Source organism: Armigeres subalbatus, chromosome 2 (genome assembly GCF_024139115.2).
Source record: "Armigeres subalbatus isolate Guangzhou_Male chromosome 2, GZ_Asu_2, whole genome shotgun sequence".
NCBI classification, from domain to species: domain Eukaryota; kingdom Metazoa; phylum Arthropoda; class Insecta; order Diptera; family Culicidae; genus Armigeres; species Armigeres subalbatus.
Window position 1 is genome coordinate 333,073,698 of NC_085140.1, and position 21,804 is coordinate 333,095,501.

Genomic DNA, 21,804 nt, shown 5'->3' on the forward strand with positions numbered 1-21,804 from the left:
AGGTACGAAGAGGCCGCCGTCTAGCGCAATACCAACGCTACCTACTATAATAACGTTGAGTCAACCCAACGAGTATGAATGAACTTAGGATGATTTTAATGTGAATTAGGCATTTCTGTCATTCCATTTTCATAATTAGGCTGGGATAGTTTTCTGAGTTTATTTAATACTTATAGTTATAACTAGTACTTAACTAGCGAGTATTACACAATGCTTTCTCAGAACTTAATCAATTCAAAATCTTGGCTTCTCTTGCATTATCGGGTTAAGATTATATCCGGAATATCCTGTTGCACTGGGCGAATTCTGGAGAGCCCACTGTTGCCTTTTGAAACCTTTTAATTTCAATAAGAACACCACGGCGCTGATGATGCAAATTATTTGAAATATGATGATAACTGTCGTTCCTGAAGCCATCAAGTTGACCATATAGCTGATAACTTGGTGGACACGATGGAAACAACCCTGCTGGAAGGGCGTACTGCCTGCTGACGCGTGGCATGAGGGAGGAATCGTGCCCATGAGGATTTCATACCAATCGGTGTAGCTGTGGACACCACAGCACTCAAACTGAGAAAAAGAAAGATGAAATCAGTAAAATTGAAATGAAATATACGAGAAAGGCAAACATAAAAACAAACACCGACTAATACTGAATAATACAAAACTATGTTAACCCTTCCATCTGTGGTCTAAACATAGACACAATGTATGACTCGGTAATCCAGTGAGGAAAAGACTTATGACTGCTCCAGAAGTACAATGCAGAGTAGCCGTTTGCGTAGGAATTCTCATATTCTAATGTTAAATATAATCAAATATATTTATTTATTGATTTAGATTGCTACAATTAGTATACGTATGAGTGAAACTCTAAAGGCAATCTTTTCCATGTGTGATTACTGATTGTTATACTTATTACTTGTTATGGTATGTTTGCTGGTTGATAACATAGTTGATTTAGGATGAGTTTCATAAATTGACCACTTTTACGGATGTTTTGGATCTTCTGAAGGAATTCCCATGATTACCCAGGGCCATCAAAATAGGTCACGAAAATCTTCTGTTACTCAGAGTTTGATAACCAAAAGCTTTGAGGAACCCGCGCTCAAATCGGTTTAAATAGGGTACCAGAAGTACAATAGAAAGTTGTAGCTTTTGACATCATGAAGTTTGATATGTCGCATGATGGGATTTGCTTATTTACCAAAATTGACCTTTGAACCGGTACGCGGTAAACCCATCTACAGGTGTCAATCGATTCAATTATGACCCCTAGAAAGTACTAAACTATCATAGAATGCCCAAACTTTTGACATCATTAGGTTTGATATGCCGCATAATGTTATTCGCCTATTTCCGTGAAGTGACTCCGAAATTGGAGTCCGGAGTCCGGATTACAGGCCATATTTTGGCACGATCGAATTTGGCATCCAGTTTTCCGCGAGCGGTAAAAAGTCTCTGATTCGCATAGGCGTAACTAGAGTCTCGGTCTAGGGGGGGCCATGGCACCAGCTGGTGGGATGTAATTTTTCAAAGGCGATTTAAAGCACTGTGCCCATGGATTGCAATAGAAAGTGTTTGACTAAGTTTATCGCTCATTCGTCCTAGAACTAACATAAAAAAAATCGCGAATAATACAATTGATTTCCACACTGAAATAAATGTTGGAGTAGTTTTGACTGCAAAATAATTCTTAAAATTACTATTTCAAGTTGTTGTTGAAATGAATAAATGTATTATTAAAATAACTTTATTCTTGTTGATATTACCACGCGCATAGTCAAAACAATAATAAATCATAGTGATGAAAATTTCTACTGTCAACATCGAAGCTGTCGTATTGTGTGGCAGAAGCAAGGCAATGAAGTGTGTATAACTTGAATTGCAATCAATTTTCACGATTAATAGTACCTAAATGAAGCATTTCTGGATTGCTCGTAAGTAAACAGTTAGTAAGCGATGACAAAAAGCACGAATAAAAGCATAGTTCTATTTATTTCAGCCCTGTAATTCATATACTGGAATTGCCGTAATCATCAATGGTGCTCGTCAATAATGACTGCCGTTATTGTTGAGGATAATATGGCTATCCAGAAGACGAACATTATTGGCATCATACATTGATCTCCAACTCTTGATCCGGCGATGATTCCAGTGATGATACAGACGCAGTTACTGTTTGCACAGGAGCTGCCTCGTTCACTTACGGACTTTTTCCACTCTGTGCAAGTCTGATTTTCACCAAAATATAAATATATATAAATATAAAAATGATATATATAATGATATAAACTGTTCGGCTTTTGTTTTTATTTTCGGGATTCTCCCAAATACTGAATATTACAAATAAGTTAAATCAACAACAAGCTCATTGTTATTTTAAACGCTTTACATAGTAATTTTAACTGCTGTGTTTGCATGGAATGCCCATAGTAAAATGAAGTGCACAATAAATTTGAAATAAATGTGGTGTGTAGTCTGCACAAATTTAGTGGCGTTGTGTTTTTAATTTAACCCTACAATATAGTAATTTTAACTGCGAAGTTGCTCTCAGTGCAATGATGCTGTGATTGCTTCAAAACGCTGTGTCTGTGTCAACTTGTCTTCTCCATGTTACTAAATGTGGATAAGTGTGTAATCTAAGATTCAAGAATCTTCTTCGAATTATCTATAAATGAAATTCGATATGAGTATATTTCTGAAAGTTTTCAAGCATTTCCATGGTTACTTAATGCATAAAGATGTCGATTTTTTTGAAACTTGAAATTTTTGAAACTCTTTAGATGTGGAATAAATTCCACGAAATTTTGTCATAATCAATATAAGTATTCATGCAATTCCAAAATGTATGCTATGTGCTGAAATAGTTAAGTACCGATGAACACAAATTTGGAATCCTAAAGAGTTACATTCCATGAGTCATAAAATTATGAGTCATAAATCAAATTCCAAATTGACGTTAGGAAGAGGCTTTATTATGGTTTTCTGAATAGATGAGAGATTTCTCTGCAAAAATCAAAGAGACTTGAGAAGCAACCAAATCGATCTGGATTGTGCTGCAAAAGAAATGTTTTCTAATACGAACTGGTTTCTAAATCAAATTTTTTATATCCTAAAAAACAAATTCTAACTAAAGCAGGCACAAAAGAGTTTTCCGATGATCCTTATGAAATCGCCAAAAAATTAAATGGAACAAGATCTTTTGAGGATTATAAAAATATTTCTTTAATGCAATCTCTGTTGTGAGTGCGAAGGTTACCTAAGTTTTGTCCTAATACTTTGAATGGAATGCGTTGTTGATTTTTCTGTCATTGTAACAAAGATTCTTAAGTTTTATAATTTTATATCTTTCTGTGCCAGAATTATATAGCGAGAGCAAAAAGCTCCATAGGAATTTGATCAACTGTTTTGCGGCATACCTTGCGATTAACTCGAAGATTTTCGAAAGAATGGTCGTTCGAAACTTCATTGACCGGATTTGTGTACATGTGCTCATTTTGATGTAGTTGCTTCAGTCTTTTTTGAAGCGGATGGTAGTTTAATAGAACAGAAATATTTATATCCTAATACAATTATGTTTTTATGTTTCTGCGACCAGGATACTAGTCAAACAAATGCAGAACAAATTTATTATTTTAAGCTAGCAACTGAATTAGAAGCGGCATTGATTTTAGCTTAAAAATCGAGAAAATGTTCCCGGGGGTCCAACTTAAATATTTCGATGCTTTGCTGAACAAATGGTCATAGATGTGATAACGCAACAAAAAATATGTTTATAGAATTCATAATCAAAATTAATAAATATGTAGGAAATATGTAAATGAAATAAAAACTGACTAAGTTGGAATTACTTTTCAAAATTTTCTGGGGGCCACAGTAGGTCTGGAGGGGCCAGCCCCCCGGCCCCCTTATTTACGCCAATGCTGATTCGAAGTCCCAAGTAACACCGAAAACATCATTATTAGCGACGACCTAAGAATCATGTTGAATAAAATTCGGGAAAATGAAATACAAAACATGTTATGTTCAAGGAAAGCTATGATGAGGTTTTTGCAAAACATACAGCAATTTGATCAGAGAAGAAGTTTCATACTACATTCTCACAACTTGCTGATAACATGTCAAATTTTGACATTTGTTTGTTTTTTTAGATGTTTTGTTTTACCTTCTCACAACATAAAACATGTCTACAGGAAGATTTTACGAACAATGTCATAACATGTTCATTTTTGCCATTTGTTTTGTCAGAATATATACCACAATGATAGAAGTTTAACGTAATTTCAACATCTTTTAAGATCAATGTTATGCACATTCTTCATCGACCCTGTTGTTTATCGACAACTCGCCATATTGTTTTTCCTTTGCAGATTCGAGAATTTGTTAATACACTGGATTTTGTTTTTACACGATTTACACTTTCTTAATTTTTCACCCATCCCAAATGCTTAACGCATATTAATTACCATGTGATTTTTCTTTGAATTATTTAGGATTTTTTGAAACATGTTGCAAAGATTTTGGTGGTAAATTGAAGTCACACGAACAAAAATACGAGCGAAAAAAAATCGTGTAAAAACAAAATCCTGTGTAATCAATTTCAAAATTATGCTTCGGCAGAGTTATATTTTCTTCAATCAATGGCGCATGAATTTAGGAGAAGTAAAATGAAAAGTTAGCCAATGAAACATGAGCCGCATATGATGTTCCGACCGAGACTTCGAAACATATTTGATTCATTTATTCAGTTTGTATATGTTTATTAATATTATTAAGAGTAAAATCAGCAGTGATTCAAATCGTTCGGGGCTGTCAGTTTGAATATGAATCTGAAACATTGAATTTCCCAGCAGCTGTTCTAGATTCAGTTTTTATACCAGTCAACTGTCAAAAAAATAAAACTGGTATAACGCTCCGTTCTATTTTCTGCAGATTTGAACCACGATTGAATCACGAGATTCAAATATTTTCCAATTGTTTTGGTGTATGGATGCGTCATTTTATCTACGGATCAATCCACTTTGCAATTCCGGCGCCTTTCTTGGCAGTAACATAATGATTTCAATTAATTGAAAATTTGAAAAACATGAATAGAACACTGCTGGGGAAACCAGCGAGTTTGTTCTATTTTGCTCCAGATGCAAACTAGAATAGTGGTCGAAAATTTAGAACCAAACTGAATCACTCCTGTTTTCACCCTAAAATGGTGTTCATCATTTCATGCATGCTTGTTTTCATTCGTTTTGCCTTTCTCGTACAACTAAGTTGTACCGAAAGGCTATCATTTCACTCAAATTCGAACTTTTGATAGAAGTCCCAGAGACCCATAGTGTTATATACCATTCGACTCAGCTCGATGAGCTGAACAAATGTCTGTCTGTCCGTGTGTGCGTGTGTGTGTGTGTATGTGTGTGCGTGTGTTAAATTTCTGGAAATGTGCACAAACTGCCATAAAAAACATTAGCCAAATTTTCTCATGGAAACTCTTAACCGATTTTTTTGCAACAAGTTGCATCCGACAGAGACTAAAACGTTGTTGATCACTTTTGAATTTCAGAATAATTGCAAATTGCAAAAAATAGATAATATTAAAATAGTGCTGAGACATAGTCACATAGAACAATAATGTGTTATGAAAAATGCCTTGCATCTATGAATATTTTTAAAGTTTATCCGTGGCTTGCTCCCATTAAGAGTTTCATCGTAGTATAAAGATGCTCGTGTTGCACGCATTTAGGCGTAAGTATGCTCTTCGTTCAGTTTCATAGTACTATGAATTTGGCCGAAAGTCAAAATTCGAACATAGGAAATTCGAGAAACTTTTGGCAGCGCCATCTGTCGTCTACTAGTGTAAATTTTCTATCATAACATTAGACGGTTTAACTGTTTTGCCTTTCTTGTACATCATCGAGGTGTAAGCGTAAAAGCTACATTTATTACCTTTTTGCGCGAGAAAGGCGCCATCACCGCTAGGTGGATTAATCTGGGTTTTTTGTATAAAATTTATTTCTTTGAACGTGTTGGTCAGCATTTTTGTTTTGCTATTCAATTTGACAGAACCATGTTGAAAGTCGGATACTGAAAACATCCTTAGTACCGTGCGGGACCGAAATCCGTACAGCACCGAAATCCGTCCACCTCATGAGATATCTATAAATTAAAGGGGGATAAAGGTAAATAATGTAGGAATAATTTATCTTATCCTGTTCAGATACTTGACAGTAAGCTTTTAGGGTATATAAATGGAAAAAATACTTTGAAATTAAAACAACAAAAATCAAAACAAATCGCTATCCACCAAACGCGGAGTTTTTGCCGCCATCTTGTTTTTGGGTAGAGCATAATTGCACCAGAAGTAACTAGAAGAAGAAGAAGAAGTGTTTTAATTGCTAATTGAGATTCATTACATAAGATAAGCGGAATACAAATCGAAGGGATTGCTTCTCAAGGTCCGTATCGAACTATTTACAGTGGTAGTTTAGTCAATCATACTGCTTCAATTTAAATATTTAGTTAAAAAATAGCTGTACGGATTTTGATACTTTGAGTCAGGAGTAGTTGATTTTACTCATTATTTTATCATGTTTTTCGTAGTTTTTGATGAGTAAATGTGAAACACTTCAAAAGTAAAAGCCTTCATGCTCCTGTGTCAATGACAAACGTTTCATTTACATTCGATTCCTATTTTCTAATGATTTTTTCATATACTAACGTGCTTAAGTGTACGGATTTCGATGCCCCACGGTACTTAAGTTTAGTCTTGTGAATGTGCAATCAAAAACAAGGTTGCAACTGAAAGATGTTGAAAATATCGATAATTTTTGCGCTGTTTGGGTCGTGTAAAAGTAATCAAAGCAGTTTTTCATATCAAAACGTAACCTACTATATGTTCGAAAGATGTATTTTTTACACTCATACAACAAACCGTGTTACTTGGGGTTTTTAGAGGTGAACTGCACCCCAAATCCAAGCATACCAGCAGCAATGCATAACAAAATTATAACTCAATTCTATCAATGGTTGTTATTTAAAACAACGTGTGTTATAATTAGATATTTCGATAAAAATGCGTCTTCGATCAGTTTCATTTCATATCAAAATTATAATAACATTAGTTATGTATATTTACAGAAAATTATTGCCTACATTTTTTTTGTAGATATTGAAAAAAGCGGAAGTAATCACCTTCAGTATAACTTGAATCTATGTTCGATATTATTGACTAGTTTATTTGTGGACGCAGTAGCGTCCGTGGCAAGTGTTTCTATATAAACAGTTCTATATTTCATGCATTAAAAAATCAAAATTTCAACGTTTATTGTCTGTGATTGTTTTATCAAATGCTGTGTCTGGTTGTCTAAGGTTGTCACTGGTTCTGATAGTAAATAAAACTTGAAGTGTTAAACATTTTATTTTTTTGTGAGAATTTCGCCGCGTGCTGCATCTGGTTGGCTAGTTACCGTACAGACAAACAGAGCTATTATATAGTATAGTATATATAGTATACTAGTACCTACAAAGTTATTTGCCTACATTACGGATGGAAAATCCGTCGTTGTAGCGTATTTTTATACATGATGTAGGCAATTACCTTGAGGTGCTGGCTGATGAGCTATCGTGTCTGCCCTGCTTCTATATATCGACGGTTTCGTGCAAAACTGGTATTTACTTATTTGTCTTCGATTCATAGCTCAAAAATCAATGAACAAATGGTGCGTTGGGGCCTTGTATTCATGGTATTTATTGAAGTATTTGCCGTACAGTAAAGATTTGATCCGTTGTCGACCGGCCGTCAACGGCGCCGGCTTGATAACTTCCCACGAACTCATGCACTATTGGTGACAAACGAAGAAAGATAATCTGGGATACCACTTTGTAGGCAGAATTCGGCACCAACATTTCAGAGTTCAGTGCGTGATTTCTCCTGTTTCAGACAGCAGAATGATCGCGCGATCGGCCGAAATATTGTGTTCTGCATTGCGCGGCCGGTAATAAAAATCAGTTCAGTGTGTGATTTCTCTTGTTCCGGTCAACAGAACGATCGCGCGATCGTTCGAAATATTGTGTTCTGCATTGCGAGGCCGGTAATAAAAATCAGTTCAGTGCGAGATTTCTCCTGTTTCAGACAGCAGAACGATCGCGCGATCCACCGAAATATTAAAAAATTTTTGTCGACTTCGTCCCACCCCGCTACGTCGTTAAAACACAAGAAGGAAGCGGCTGAGGCGGGATTGGCTCTTGGTGAAGATAAAGTGCCTGTAAAACCGAGCCGCGTAATGATTACGGTAGATAGAAATGCCTACGTTTCTTCAATTGTTCGCTGGGTTACGGATAGCTCAATTTCCCTCAGTTAAAAAAAAAATACGTTAGTGATGTGTTATAACCTATAGAAAGTACGCTCAAACTGAAACATAGTACCTACGCGACGTAATATCATGCCGTAAGTGTTAACTGTAGAGGCACGAATGGTGAATCATATTTCCAAGCAGTTGAAAGGGAAGTTTGTCAGTATAAAAGCTGATTTAGCATCACGCAAAGGAAGATCAGTGTTGATCATCAATAGTCAGCATGTAGTAAAAGGGAGAATTGTGGTGCGTGCCCTGGCCATGATGGAGCGCATAGACAAAAATACAGCGATGTTCTCCGCTTTTGCTGATATTCTCAAAGTGTTTCAAAAATTTGGAGTGAACTTGAAACAAGTGTATTCCATTACCACTGACAATGGTACAAATTTCCTGAAGGCCGTGAGTTTGATGAAGAAAGCGCAAATGATCGAATTAAACGAAAGTGCGTGATGCCACTTATTTAAAGTTTGCATTTCTCTTCAATAATAAGTTCTGCATAGTCTAGAATTTATGATACCCTCCTAGCGTTTAATGCAAATGTTATTCAAATACCTGTGATTTGATAATGAAGAAGATAAGATAAATTAAATTAACTCAACAAAACAATAAACAAATGCGAGTGTAAAAAATACCAATTGACGTTCGTTTAAAAATTCAAACAAACATTAATAAGAATACGTATGCATAAACGTTAGTTAAAATTCCATAGAAAATGTTTTATAGTTGAAAAAAAAGTGTTGAGCATAAATTCGGAGCATAGAAAATAAGAAAAAGAATTTGAACAGTCATTATGCGGACGAACTAGCCAACAGGAATATATGAATAACGCTAATAGCTATCGATTAGTGGAATGATCTGTGTACAAAGCTGTCCATCAAGATTTTTGTTATAAATTAATAATTAGTCTCTCGTAGCAGAATAATTCTTACTGAGAAAACTACCAGATTATTAGATTTATTTATTTGCAAAATTTCTTCAATGGTAAAATGGCACTATCGATTCACTGCGCAACACTAAATTGCGCTTCAAGATGAAACCAAAAATTAACTGAGGTTCGGGGTCTCTAGTGACCCCCGGTGGAAGAATTTTGAAAAAAAAAATGGAACGCGGCTTCAAAATCCAAGACGCAAGTTTGTATGGAAAATTAGGGATGTTCAAGCCAAGAGGAATATCAAATATTAGTTTATTTGTGGACGCAGTAGCGCCCGTGGCAAGTGTTTTGTTTTTTTTTTTTTCAATATAAACGGTTCATAAATTCGTGCATTGATTTTTTGTGATTTTTTTCATCAAATGCTGTGTCTGGTTGTCTAATGTCGTTTTCGGTTATTGCTGGGTCGAACCTAGTTCTGCCCCGGATCCGCTCTAACAGCTGTCAAAACGTTCGGTTATTCATTCAGGTTGGATCGCGATCCGCACCAGATCCGACCCAAAACGAATGAGGTTCGCTCTGCCGATTTATCGAGATCGAACCTAGGTTCACCAATACATTCGAACACAAACTGTCAAACACGTGTTTATGTTTACGCTAGAGGAAAATGAAAACATGAAAGACACGGAAGGGTGCGGATGGGTATTTGACTTTTAATCGTTTTTGTTTCATTTGTTGAATTTATCAATTTTGTTGCTGTCTTGCACGTAAAAATGGATTATTTTAATCTCGATTTTAATTGTGTGTTGTCTTCAAGTTTCTCTGATGGTGAAATGGATTCAGATACCGACATATTTTTTGCTGATTACTTCGGACGGTAGCTCCGTTATAAACAAAATGATGGTTAAAAATCTTGATGAAAATGTGATTGATAAACGCAGTGACGAGAAGGTAGCTGTAGCTGCTATTTGTTCACTAATTACGTTGTGTATTCGATGATATGCTTTAGGTATAATTGCTCTCTCAATGGGAAAATAGCGTATCGGAGTATCTGATTATTATTTATACCAAAATGTTCATATCATTATTTTATTCGTTATTGCAGCTCTGTGAATAATTTGTTTAAGGTTACGGATTTGAAGAATATAAACATAATGTATTAACCCTTTATAAGGCAGTGATAACTATATTGCCACCAACAAATGATACGTTTTTCTGATTATTTACAATAGTTTTATTAATTATTCACCTTGCAGAGGGTATACTTGCTACCTACCTCCAGATGATACTTGGCCAGAAAATAAATTCAAATGTAAATTTAGGAACAGTTTTATACAAATTGAGCATAATTTTAGAGTGGAAGAAGGATTTTTAGTTGTATTTCGTTAAAAACCGTCAAAACATATTTTACCCCGTTGATATTTATTATGTTGAATCTCCTGTTATGTAGTGGAATATTATGTAGAGAAAAATTATTTGCCTTTCTTGTATATTTGGTTTTGCAGTTTTCGTCTCGGTTTTCGTTAAATCGCGGTTTATTCCAAAGATTCCCCTGTTGGGAGGAAAATACAAAAATGTTAGTCAACTCTTGTGCGATTTATTTCTTTGTTTTAAAATAAAAGGCCCCAAATCTCAATAAATTTTCTATTGGATTTTTACAAAGTGGTTCCATATTAACATTACATTTGAATGGCATAATTGATAATTCAAATGTAACACAATCACTGTTATCCAGAACGCCACTTAGAACCAGTATAACAGTTTATCAGGAAACACGGATTGGCATAATTACCGGAAATGTTCCAGAGCGCCAAAATTCCTTCACGGCAATCCACATTGCCGTCGCCATTCATCACAAGCTTCTAATCACATACATTTATTGATAGATTAAGTGTCATTTTAAAATAAACAATTAACAGAAGAAATATCTGACTTCCCATTCAATTTATATAATAAGAAACAAAATAACACTAATAACAAAATTCAAAAGATAAAATCTGTATAAAATCTGATAAAATATTTATATTTCTGCCAGCTGATAAAAGTGCGAACTGAAAACAAAACAGATGATAGGGCTTGAGATCTCACTAACACCAACATACTGACTCGATCCCGATTCGTTTTTCGTTCGGTTATTCAGAGTCGGGGTCGGACCTGACCCAGGTCTAAAACCGAAAACGACATAAGGTTGTCACTGGTTTTGTTTTCTGCATCTGGTAGTAAAAAAGTGTCAAAACTTTATTTTTTGTGAGAATTTCCCCGCGTGCTGCGTCTGGCTGGCTAGTCACCGGACAGACAAACAGGGATACATTAGCCACCCTATAACCAGAGACCGGCGGAGTGAAAAACTGTCGAAATGGCAACGTATGAAAATGCATGAAATAGTGAAAATAATACTGGCATCACTTGAACTTTTGCTTGCTTCTTATGGATGCAAAAAAGTAAACAAGTCGAATTGGAACCGCTTTTGACGGTTCGATTGGAAACAAGATGGCGTCTTCGCCGATCTCTTATTGTAGTATTTCTAGGATACATATATCAAATATTGCTGGTTGATCAGTAATTGCCTAATTTACGGGGATTGTCGACCCGGCATGAATGCATGTTTTTTCAGTATTTTCGACGTTTTTCGATTGATTTTATTCTGCCAGTCCTTTGCTGGTTCACTTGAGCGTTTTCCTATTATTGAGACAAATGAAAGACTTTCTAGACTTTTTGATACTTGAAGTCGGTTTGGCTTTAACTTAGGTAACTTTAACTGAATAAAACGACATTTTTGCTATACCTTATGTAAATCTGCTTTTACTGCCATAAAAAGAAAAGCTGGTTTAGCTATTCGTTGAACTATTCGTGGGATCTGTTTAGGTTCATCGATATAATCTTTTATATCGATCTGTTGAATCTATCTTTTCCAATGTATTGTTTGGTCCACATAAATAGTGATACCTATTTAAATGTTGGGAGTTAAAACCTTAAATTGGCGAATTTCTGTTGATCTATAACCAAATTCAATGCAGTTTTTTTTAAAATTATTATTGGAATGTTGATTAGAACAAGCGAATGCAACATCTGTGTTGCTGATCAGGCGTTATCAAATTTTATCCAGAGATTAAAGGTTGAGAAGTACTTCGAATGACAGGTATACAAACGCAGAGATTGAATCCCTATGATTTAATCCCAGAATAAATCTTGCATGCTGAGATTTATAAAAATTGAGATTTGTAAAAATCCCAAAAATAAGGATGAAATCAATGCATGCTGTTTTACATCTGAGAGTAGAATGATGCTCTTGAAACACTGTTCTAGGTTCTCCAAATTATCTACAGTTTAGATCGTTTGGTATTCCATGTCAACTAAAGCTGATATGGTATTGAGTTAACTATTTGTGTCCATACAGGCTCACCGAGTTCAAGGGTATGATTTACAATTTAGTTTTGCCCTGCGCAAATGTTCCAGGCACTCTAAATTGTTCTGGAGCTCATACCGTTGGCAGTCATCTACATCTGGTTAAACCGTTAGCATCCCATCATGGCTATACTGTTCAAAAGATATGATTTGATACTTGATACTTGATGGGCTACAGCTCTTCGATGAACCTACGCCGAATGGGGGATCCTTCTCCACTGTACTCAATTCTGGGCCAATCGCTTCCAGTCGCCCTCAACTGCAAAATGCCATCGTGTACGCAGCCTTCCACGAAGCCTACGGCCTCTTCCGGGTTCTACTAAATATTATCTTCGCTTGACGCTCTTCCGGCATATGAATAACGTGTCCAGCCCACCGTAGTCTGCCGTGTTGTAAAAGATTAACAATATCTAGCCTTTTATACACCTGGTACAACTCATGATTCATGCGACGCCGCCAGATACCGTTCTCCTGTTTACCGCCGAGTATTGTCCGCAGGACTTTACACTCAAACACTCCGAAAGCTCTCCGATCAACCTCCTTTACCGTCCATGTTTCATGACCGTATAAAGCCATCGGAAGTATCAGAGTATTATACAGCGCGAATTTGTCTTCGTTTGCAGACTACGGGACTTAAGCTGGTTACGAAGTCCGAAATAAGCCCTATTTGCAACTGCAATACGCCTTTTCACCTTGCGGGTAACATCATCATCGCACGTCACTAATGTTCCTAGATACACAAATTCTTCTACCACTTCAAATTTTTCACCATCCAAACCCGCGTTGATCGTGAGTCCAATCCTCACTGTCTCCCTCTCAATCTCGATAATATCGGATATGATTTACGTTACAAATATTCCAGAAAAGGATGTTCTAGATCAGTTGCTCCCAGCATGCATTTTCATGGGCTGCACATCTGTTTTAAACTGAAAGGAAGCCACTGAATATCTGGTTCTTACTCAATATTGAATCACTTGTCATAAGATAAGTTAGATAAGTATATCGACCTCAACAGAGAGCCCGTCTTCAATGTCTCGTACATGTTTATACTTGGCTCATTAGGGACTCTTAACTTTGGTTGCATCTTGAAACCCAAGCTAGTGAATTAATTAAATTGAAATTTTCGATATCGATCAACTTCTTCCAGACTGACCATTCTAAAAACCCCATACAAACTTTGGTTTTGGATGGCCGAGTTGGAACAGGGCTTTGCAATCAAAATACAAAAATTAACTGAGGTTTAGAATCCCTTATGATCGGTAGTGAAGAAATTTTTGGAAATAAATGGAACGCGGCTTTGAAATCCAAAATGAAAGTTTGTTTGGAGCCCTATGAAGTTTAGTCCAGGATGAATTGGTCAATTTTGAAGCATCTATTTTTTTTCTTTCCCGGACCGCGCTTCAAGATGCAACCAAAAATTAACTGATGTTTGGGGTCCCTTATGATCGGTAGTGAAGAAAATTTTGGAAACAAATGGAACGCGGCTTTGAAATCCAAAATAAAAGTTTTTTTTAGTCCTGGAGATGTTTAGTCCAGAAGGAACTAATCAGTTTTGAAAAATATCATTGGTTTATTTTCCGGACCACGCTTCAAGATGCAGCCAAAATAAACTGAGGTTTGGAATCCCTTATGATCGGTAGTGAAGAAATTTTTGGAAAAAATTGGAACGCGGCCTTACAATCTAAAACGAAAGTTTGTTTGGAGTCCTGGAGATGTTTGGTCCAGAAGGAACTAATCAGTTTTGAAAAATCTCATTGATTTGTTTCCCGGACCGCGCTTTACGATGGAACCAAAAATTAACTTAAGTTTGGGGTCCCTTTATGATCGGTAGTGAAGAAAATTTTGGAAAAATTGGAACGCAGCTTTACAATCCAAAACGAAAGTTTGTTTGGAGTCCTGGAGATGTTTGGTCCAGAAGGAACTAATCAGTTTTGAAAAATCTCATTGATTTGTTTCACGGACCGCGCTTTAAGATGCAACCAAAAATTAACTGAGGTTTGAGGTCCCTTATGATCGGTAGTTAAGTAAATTTTGGAATAAATTGGAACGCGGCTCTGCAATCCAAAACATGTTTGGAGAATTTGTTTCCTGGAGATGTCCTGTAGATGTTTAGTCCAGGAGAAATTAATCAGTTTTGAAAAATATATTTTTTCCTTTCTCGGACCGCGCTTCAAGATGCAACCAAGAATTAACTGAAGTTTGGGGTCCCTTATGATCAGTAGTGAAGAAATTTTAGGAAAAAATGGAACGCGGCTTTACAATCCAAAACGAAAGTTTGTTTGGAGTCCAGGAGATGTTTTGTCCAGAAGGAACCAATCAATTTTGAAAAATCTCATTGATTTATTTCCCGGACCGTGCTTTAAGATGCAACAAAAAATTAACTGAGGTTTGGGGTCCCTTATGATCGGTAGTGAAGTAAATTTTGGAATAAATTGGAACGCGGCTTTGCAATCCAAAACATGTTTGGAGAATTTGTTTGGAGTCCTGGAGATGTTTAGTCCAGAAGAAATTAATCAGTTTTGAAAAATATATTTTTTCCTTTCTCGGACCGCGCTTCAAGATGCAACCAAGAATTAACTGAAGTTTGGGGTCCCTTATGATCAGTAGTGAAGAAATTTTAGGAGAAAAATGGAGCGCGGCTTTACAATCCAAAACGAAAGTTTGTTTGGAGTCCAGGAGATGTTTTGTCCAGAAGGCGCTTCAAGATGCAACCAAAAATTAACTGAGGTTTGAGGTCCCTTATGATCGGTAGTGAAGTAAATTTTGGAATAAATTGGAACGCGGCTTTGCAATCCAAAACATGTTTGGAGAATTTGTTCGGAGTCCTGGAGATGTTTAGTCCAGAAGAAATTAATCAGTTTTGAAAAATATATTTTTTCCTTTCTCGGATCGCGCTTCAAGATGCAACCAAAAATTAACTGAAGTTTGGGGTCCCAACGACGAGAAAGAAGCGTTCTACGCACAGCTGGAGCAGACATACGATGGATGCCCACTGCGGGACGTCAAAATCGTCATCGGTGACATGAACGCGCAGGTAGGAAGGGAGGAAATGTATAGACCGGCCATCGGACCGGATAGTCTGCATACCGTATCGAATGACAACGGCCAACGATGCATAAACTTCGCAGCCTCCCGCGGAATGGTAGTCCGAAGCACCTTCTTTCCCCGCAAAAATATCCACAAGGCCACATGGAGGTCACCTAACCAAGAAACGGAAAACCAATTCGACCACGTTCTAATCGACGGTAAATTCTTCTCCGACATCACGAACGTCCGCACTTACCGCAGTGCGAATATTGAATCCGACCACTACCTCGTTGCAGTATGCCTGCGCTCAAAACTCTCGACGGTGTACAACACGCGTCGAAGTCGGACGCCGCGGCTTAACATTGGGCGGCTACAAGACGGTAGACTAGCCCAAGAATACGCTAGGCGCAGCGTCTCTTGAAGATGGCTGAATATTCGATCCGCCATTGTTAGCACCGCAACCGCTGCATTGGGCACGGTGCTCCGGATCAGAGAAACGACTGGTATGACGGCGAATGTGAGCAGTTAGTAGAAGAGAAGAATGCAGCATGGGCGAGATTGCTGCAACACCGCACGAGGGCGAACGAGGCACGATATAAACAGGCGCGAAACAGACAAAACTCGATTTTTCGGAGAAAAAGCGTCAGCAGAAAGATCGAGACCGTGAAGAGACGGAGCAACTGTACCGCGCTAATAACACACGAAAGTTCTATGAGAAGTTGAACCGTTCACGTAAGGGCCACGTGCCACAGCCTGATATGTGTAAGGACATAAACGGGAAACTTCTTACGAACGAGCGTGAGGTGATCCAAAGGTGGCGGCAGCACTACGAAGAGCACCTGAATGGCGATGTGGCAGACGAAGATGGCGGTATGGTGATGGACCTGGGGGAACGCGCGCAGGACATAATTCTACCGGCTCCGGATCTCCAGGAAATCCAGGAGGAGATTGGCCGGCTGGAGAACAACAAAGCCCCTGGGGTTGACCAACTACCAGGAGAGCTATTTAAACACGGTGGTGAGGCACTGGCTAGAGCGCTGCACTGGGTCATTACCAAGATTTGGGAGGAGGAAGTTTTGCCGCAGGAGTGGATGGAAGGTGTCGTGTATCCCATCAACAAATAGGGCGATAAGCTGAATTGTAGCAACTAAGGCGCAATCACATTGCTGAACGCCGCCTACAAGGTACTCTCCCAAATTTTATGCCGTCGACTTGCACCAATTGCAAGGGAGTTCGTGGGGCAGTACCAGGCGGGTTTTATGGGCGAATGCTCCACCACGGACCAGGTGTTCGCCATTCGCCAAGTACTGCAGAAGTGCCGCGAATACAACGTGCCCACACATCATCTATTCATCGACTTCAAAGCCTCATATGATACAATCGATCGGGACCAGCTATGGCAGCTAATGCACGAACACGGATTTCCGGATAAACTGACACGGTTGATCAAAGCGACGATGGATCGGGTGATGTGCGTAGTTCGAGTTTCAGGGGCATTCTCGAGTCCCTTCGAAACCCGCAGAGGGTTACATCGCTTTGGAAGGGGTAATACGAAGACCAGGGATTAACACGAGTGGTACAATTTTCAATAAGTCCGTCCAGCTATTTGGTTTCGCCGACGACATTGATATTATGGCACGTAACTTTGAGAAGATGGAGGAAGCCTACATCAGACTGAAGAGGGAAGCCAAGCGAATCGGACTAGTCATCAACACGTCGAAGACGAAGTACATTTTAGGAAGAGGATCAAGAGAAGATAATGTGAGCCACCCACCGTTGGCATCGGTGGTGACGAAATCGAGGTGGTAGAAGAATTTGTGTACTTGGGCTCACTGGTGACTGCCGAAAATGATACCAGCAGAGAAATTCGGAGACGTATACTGCCGTGAATCGCATATCTGTCCCATCTTTGCTGGGTTTCCTATTCATATGGGACAAATATGCGATTCACGGCAGTATAGTGGCTGGAAATCGTACATACTTTGGACTCCGCAAGACGCTCCGATCGAATAGAGTTCGCCGCCGTACCAAACTGACAATCTACAAAACGCTCATTAGACCGGTAGTCCTCTACGGACACGAGACCTGGACGATGCTCGTGGAGGACCAACACGCACTCGGAGTTTTCGAAAGGAAAGTGCTGCGTACCATCTATGGTGGGGTGCAGATGGCGGACGGTACGTGGAGGAGGCGAATGAACCACGAGTTGCATCAGCTGTTGGGAGAACCATCCATCGTTCACACCGTGAAAATCGGAAGACTGCGGTGGGCCGGGCACGTAGCCAGAATGTCGGACAGTAACCCGGTGAAAATGGGTTTCGACAACGATCCGACGGGTACAAGAAGACGAGGTGCGCAGCGGGCAAGGTGGATCGATCAGGTGGAAGATGACGACGTGTAGCGTAAATTTTGGAATAAATTGGAACGCGGGTTTGCAATCCAAAACATGTTTGGAAAATTTGTCTTGTCAGCCTGTCTTGGTATGATAGTCCCCACGCTATCAGCCAAGCCGTTCCTGGGAGGACGTTAGGCAAATTAACAGCGATTTCAATCAATATTGTTCACTGATGGCCCTCTGCACACTTTAACCTTCTATAAAGAAAAAAAAATCATACTTGTCGCTCGCTTGCGATATCTTTGGTTTCTGTTCTGCATTGCTTTCGATTGCTCTCTTATACTTTGAGCTTAGTGCGTATGTACTCTCCGAAAAAAGCCAACGAAAAATTTAAATAAGAATCTCACGGTGATGAATCCTCCCACAGTCCTGGAGATGTTTAGTCCAAAATAAATTAATCAGTTTTGAAAAATCTGGACTGCGCTTTAAGATGCAACCAAAAATTAACTGAAGTGTGGGGTCCCTTACGATCAGTAGTAAAGAAATTTTAGGAAAAAAAAATGGAACGCGGCTTTACAATTCAAAACGAAATTTGGTTGGAGTCCTGGAGGTGGAGATGTTTAGTCCAGAAGGAACTAATCAGTTTTGAAAAATGTCATTGATTTATTTCCCGGACCGCGCTTTAAGATGCAACCAAAAATTAACTGAGGTTTGGGGTTCCTTATGATCGGTAGTGAAGTAAATTTTGGAATAAATTGCAACGCGGCTTCATAATCCACAACATCCATACAAGAGCTGTAGCCCATCAAGTATAAGTACCACCATGACAATGGGTCTGGGGGGTGAGAATTGGTCATCGCTCTCACCGGCCGTCTGGAGGTCGTAGAGCAAAATCGTTTAAAAAGGTCTCTTATATTTTAGTCTTCTTGCTCTCAGTTGCATTAAATCTATTCTACAAGCATTCTAAGTAGTTGAAACAGTGACCCATTCTCACCCCCATTTGACCCATTGTTACCCCCGACGACGGTAAGTGTATTGAAATACAGTAGAAATAAGAAATTGCTCACGTAATGATTTTGATTGTTTTTGGGTTGGCAGTACAAATTAAATTATTATGCATTTCTGGAAAAATATGGTTTATCACCAAAAAAATCTCATTCCTCCAACATTTCCCAAGTGCGGCGCCTCCCCCTGAGGTGTGGCATCTCACCCGGATTTGACTTTTTTTTTAATGTAAATAGTACAGTCCGATTTTATTCGTTTTGCAAATGACTACACTATGTAGTAGGATCCCTAAGCTATCAAAAACAATAAGTGGAGTTTTAATTTAACGTATTGGTTGGACGGCCTCATTTGCCCTCTTTTTAAGAAAGGGCACAGAGTGGAGTGCGCCAATTACCGAGGAATAACTCTCCTTAATTCGGCGTACAAAATCATGTCCCGTATTCTGTTCAACAGATTGAGACTGCTTGAAGAGTCCTTCGTCGGCGAATACCAAGCAGGTTTTCGTGAGGGCCGATCAACGACGGATCAAATGTTTACCCTGAGACAAATCCTTGATAAATTCCGGGAGTACAACTTGCAGACACATCATCTGTTTATTGATTTCAAGGCGGCGTACGATTCAGTGAAACGGAATGAATTATGGCAAATTATGCTTGAACATGGCTTTCCGGCGAAACTGATACGGCTGATTCGTATAACGTTGGACGGATCGAAATCAAGTGTAAGGGTTGCGGATGAAATATCGACGTCATTTGTTACCTTAGATGGATTAAAGCAGGGGTATGCACTCTCGAATCTACTGTTCAATATAGCGCTCGAGGGAGCGATTAGGAGAGCTGGTGTTCAAAGAAGCGGTACCATTATCACAAAATCGCATATGCTCCTGGGATTTGCGGACGATATCGATATTATCGGAATTGATCGCCGTGCCGTGGAAGAGGCTTTTGTGCCTTTTAAGAGGGAGACAGCGAGGATTGGACTCACGATCAATACCAGCAAAACGAAGTACATGGTCGCTGGCAATCAACGTGGGTTCATTAGTGGTGGTGGTAGCGAAATGATGCTTCACCATCCAGGTGAAAAAATTGAAGTGGTAGAAGAATTTGTGTATCTTGGAACATTAGTGACGTGCGATAATGATGTTACCCGCGAGGTGAAAAGGCATATTGCAGCTGCAAATAGGACTTATTACGGACTTCGTAACCAGCTTAAGTCCCGTAGTCTGCAAACGAAAACAAAACTCGCGCTGTATACTACTCTGATTCTTCCGGTGGCTTTATACGGCCATCAGACATGGACGTTAAAGGAGGCTGATCGGAGAGCTCTCGGAGTGTTCGAGCGTAAGGTGCTGCGGACAGTACTCGGCGGTAAACAGGAGAACGGTATCTGGCGGCGTTGCATGAAACACGAATTGTACCAGGTGTATAAAGGGCTGGATATTATTAAGCTTATACAACACGGCAGACTATGATGGGCTGGTCACGTTGTTCGTATGCCGGAAGAACGTCAAGCGAAGATAATATTTAGTAGAGAACCCGGAAGAGGCCGCAGGCTTCGTGGAAGGCCGCGTACACGATGGCTTTTTGCAGTTGAAGAGGACCTGAGGGCGCTCAATGTTCAGGGCGACTGGAAGCGATTGGCCCAGGATCGAGTCCAGTGGAGAAGGATTCTCCATTCGGCGTAGGTTCATCGAAGAGCTGTAGCCCATCAAGTAAGTATTGTTTCGGAAATATATCGATTTTTAAAAAGATGTGGCATCTCACCCGGATTTACCCTAATTGATGTCTAATGAAAGTGAGACATGAGAGAGTACTCATCAGCGGATGAAGTAGCTACATTGATGTTTGTGGCTTCTATGAATAGCAGTGTTGATTTATGGGGACATATTTGTGTTCATTTCACTAGTTCTAATCTATGTATGTTCAACTTTCATTACGTACCGTTCGTTGCACGTTGTTTATTGTATCGCGCACGTTCGGATCGTATGGATATTGAGAAAATGCGCCATTCATCGTTACTGTCAGCATGTCATCAATTTGATGGCCCATGACGTACGCAGATATAGCCACTATTATCTCCAGGACTGCCACAATCGAAAACAGTGCGATGTACTGAAAAATTACAAAATTAATCTCACATCCATATAATGATACACAGGTTATCCTCGACATACGATTGCAATTATTGTCATGTTCTCCAAAATGATTCCAATGCATCCAAATAAAACAAATATTAGCATGATTATTCCAACGGCCAAAATGAAGGCCGTCAACGAAATAAAGTTGTCGTTGAGAAAGATGTGAAGATCCGAGAACAAGTTGCTGGCTCTTGCTCCAATGACTATTTGAATAACTTCCAGGATCTATTAAAAAGAAGTATTAAAAACAAATATCGATTTTCGTATACAAATAGCTTACCAAGCACATTCCCGTCAAAACTAGAACAAAATATTTTATCATAGATAGTGCTTTACGAGATATTGCTTGCGGCTGCTGTTGCTGATCCATCATGTATGGTGGTGGCAGCTGGGAGTTTTGTGTGCGTATGACCGCGGTCATCTTGTTGCATTTCCCGATAATGTGTACCAAAAGCTACTAACGACTATGAGAAACCCGCAGTTGGGGGCGATCGCGATGTACTTGGTTCAACTGATGTCGATAAACTGACGTTATCCAATATTCCATGGGTTAAGCCACTGGTTACGATTAATGATAACGGTTCAAAATTGAACATTTGCTTTTATCTTAATCGATCGCTACGCGATAAGCTAGGGATGTAGATAATGAATATGTCTTGGTGGAAGGGAATCTACACCG

General features: G+C 38.9%; 2 protein-coding genes across 2 annotated transcripts in view; one reads left to right on the forward strand and one right to left on the reverse strand.

Moving 5' to 3' along the window:
- The window catches only part of LOC134212785 (histidine-rich glycoprotein-like), a 299,313-nt gene that overhangs the window by 169,089 nt on the left and 108,420 nt on the right, over nt 1-21,804 (forward strand). The gene's annotated exons all lie outside the window — the stretch shown is intronic.
- On the reverse strand, nt 179-21,759 carry LOC134212783 (23 kDa integral membrane protein-like). Its single transcript, XM_062690946.1, has 4 exons — nt 21,406-21,759; nt 21,162-21,350; nt 20,929-21,099; nt 179-570 (listed from the first exon to the last, which is right to left on the reverse strand). The coding sequence occupies exons 1-4, from the start codon at nt 21,544-21,546 to the stop codon at nt 235-237; spliced, it is 837 nt and encodes a 278-aa protein (XP_062546930.1). The 5' UTR covers nt 21,547-21,759; the 3' UTR covers nt 179-234.

What these genes read in the sequence shown, in the direction of transcription:
- LOC134212783 (XM_062690946.1), bottom strand. Translation starts at nt 21,546, where the DNA reads ATGACCGCGGTCATACGCACACAAAACTCCCAGCTGCCACCACCATAC. An exon ending in TTTTGACGGGAATGTGCTTG is followed by an intron (nt 21,351 to 21,405) that starts GTAAGCTATTTG and finishes TCTTTTTAATAG; the next exon opens with ATCCTGGAAGTTATTCAAAT. An exon ending in ACATGACAATAATTGCAATC is followed by an intron (nt 21,100 to 21,161) that starts GTATGTCGAGGA and finishes GTAATTTTTCAG; the next exon opens with TACATCGCACTGTTTTCGAT.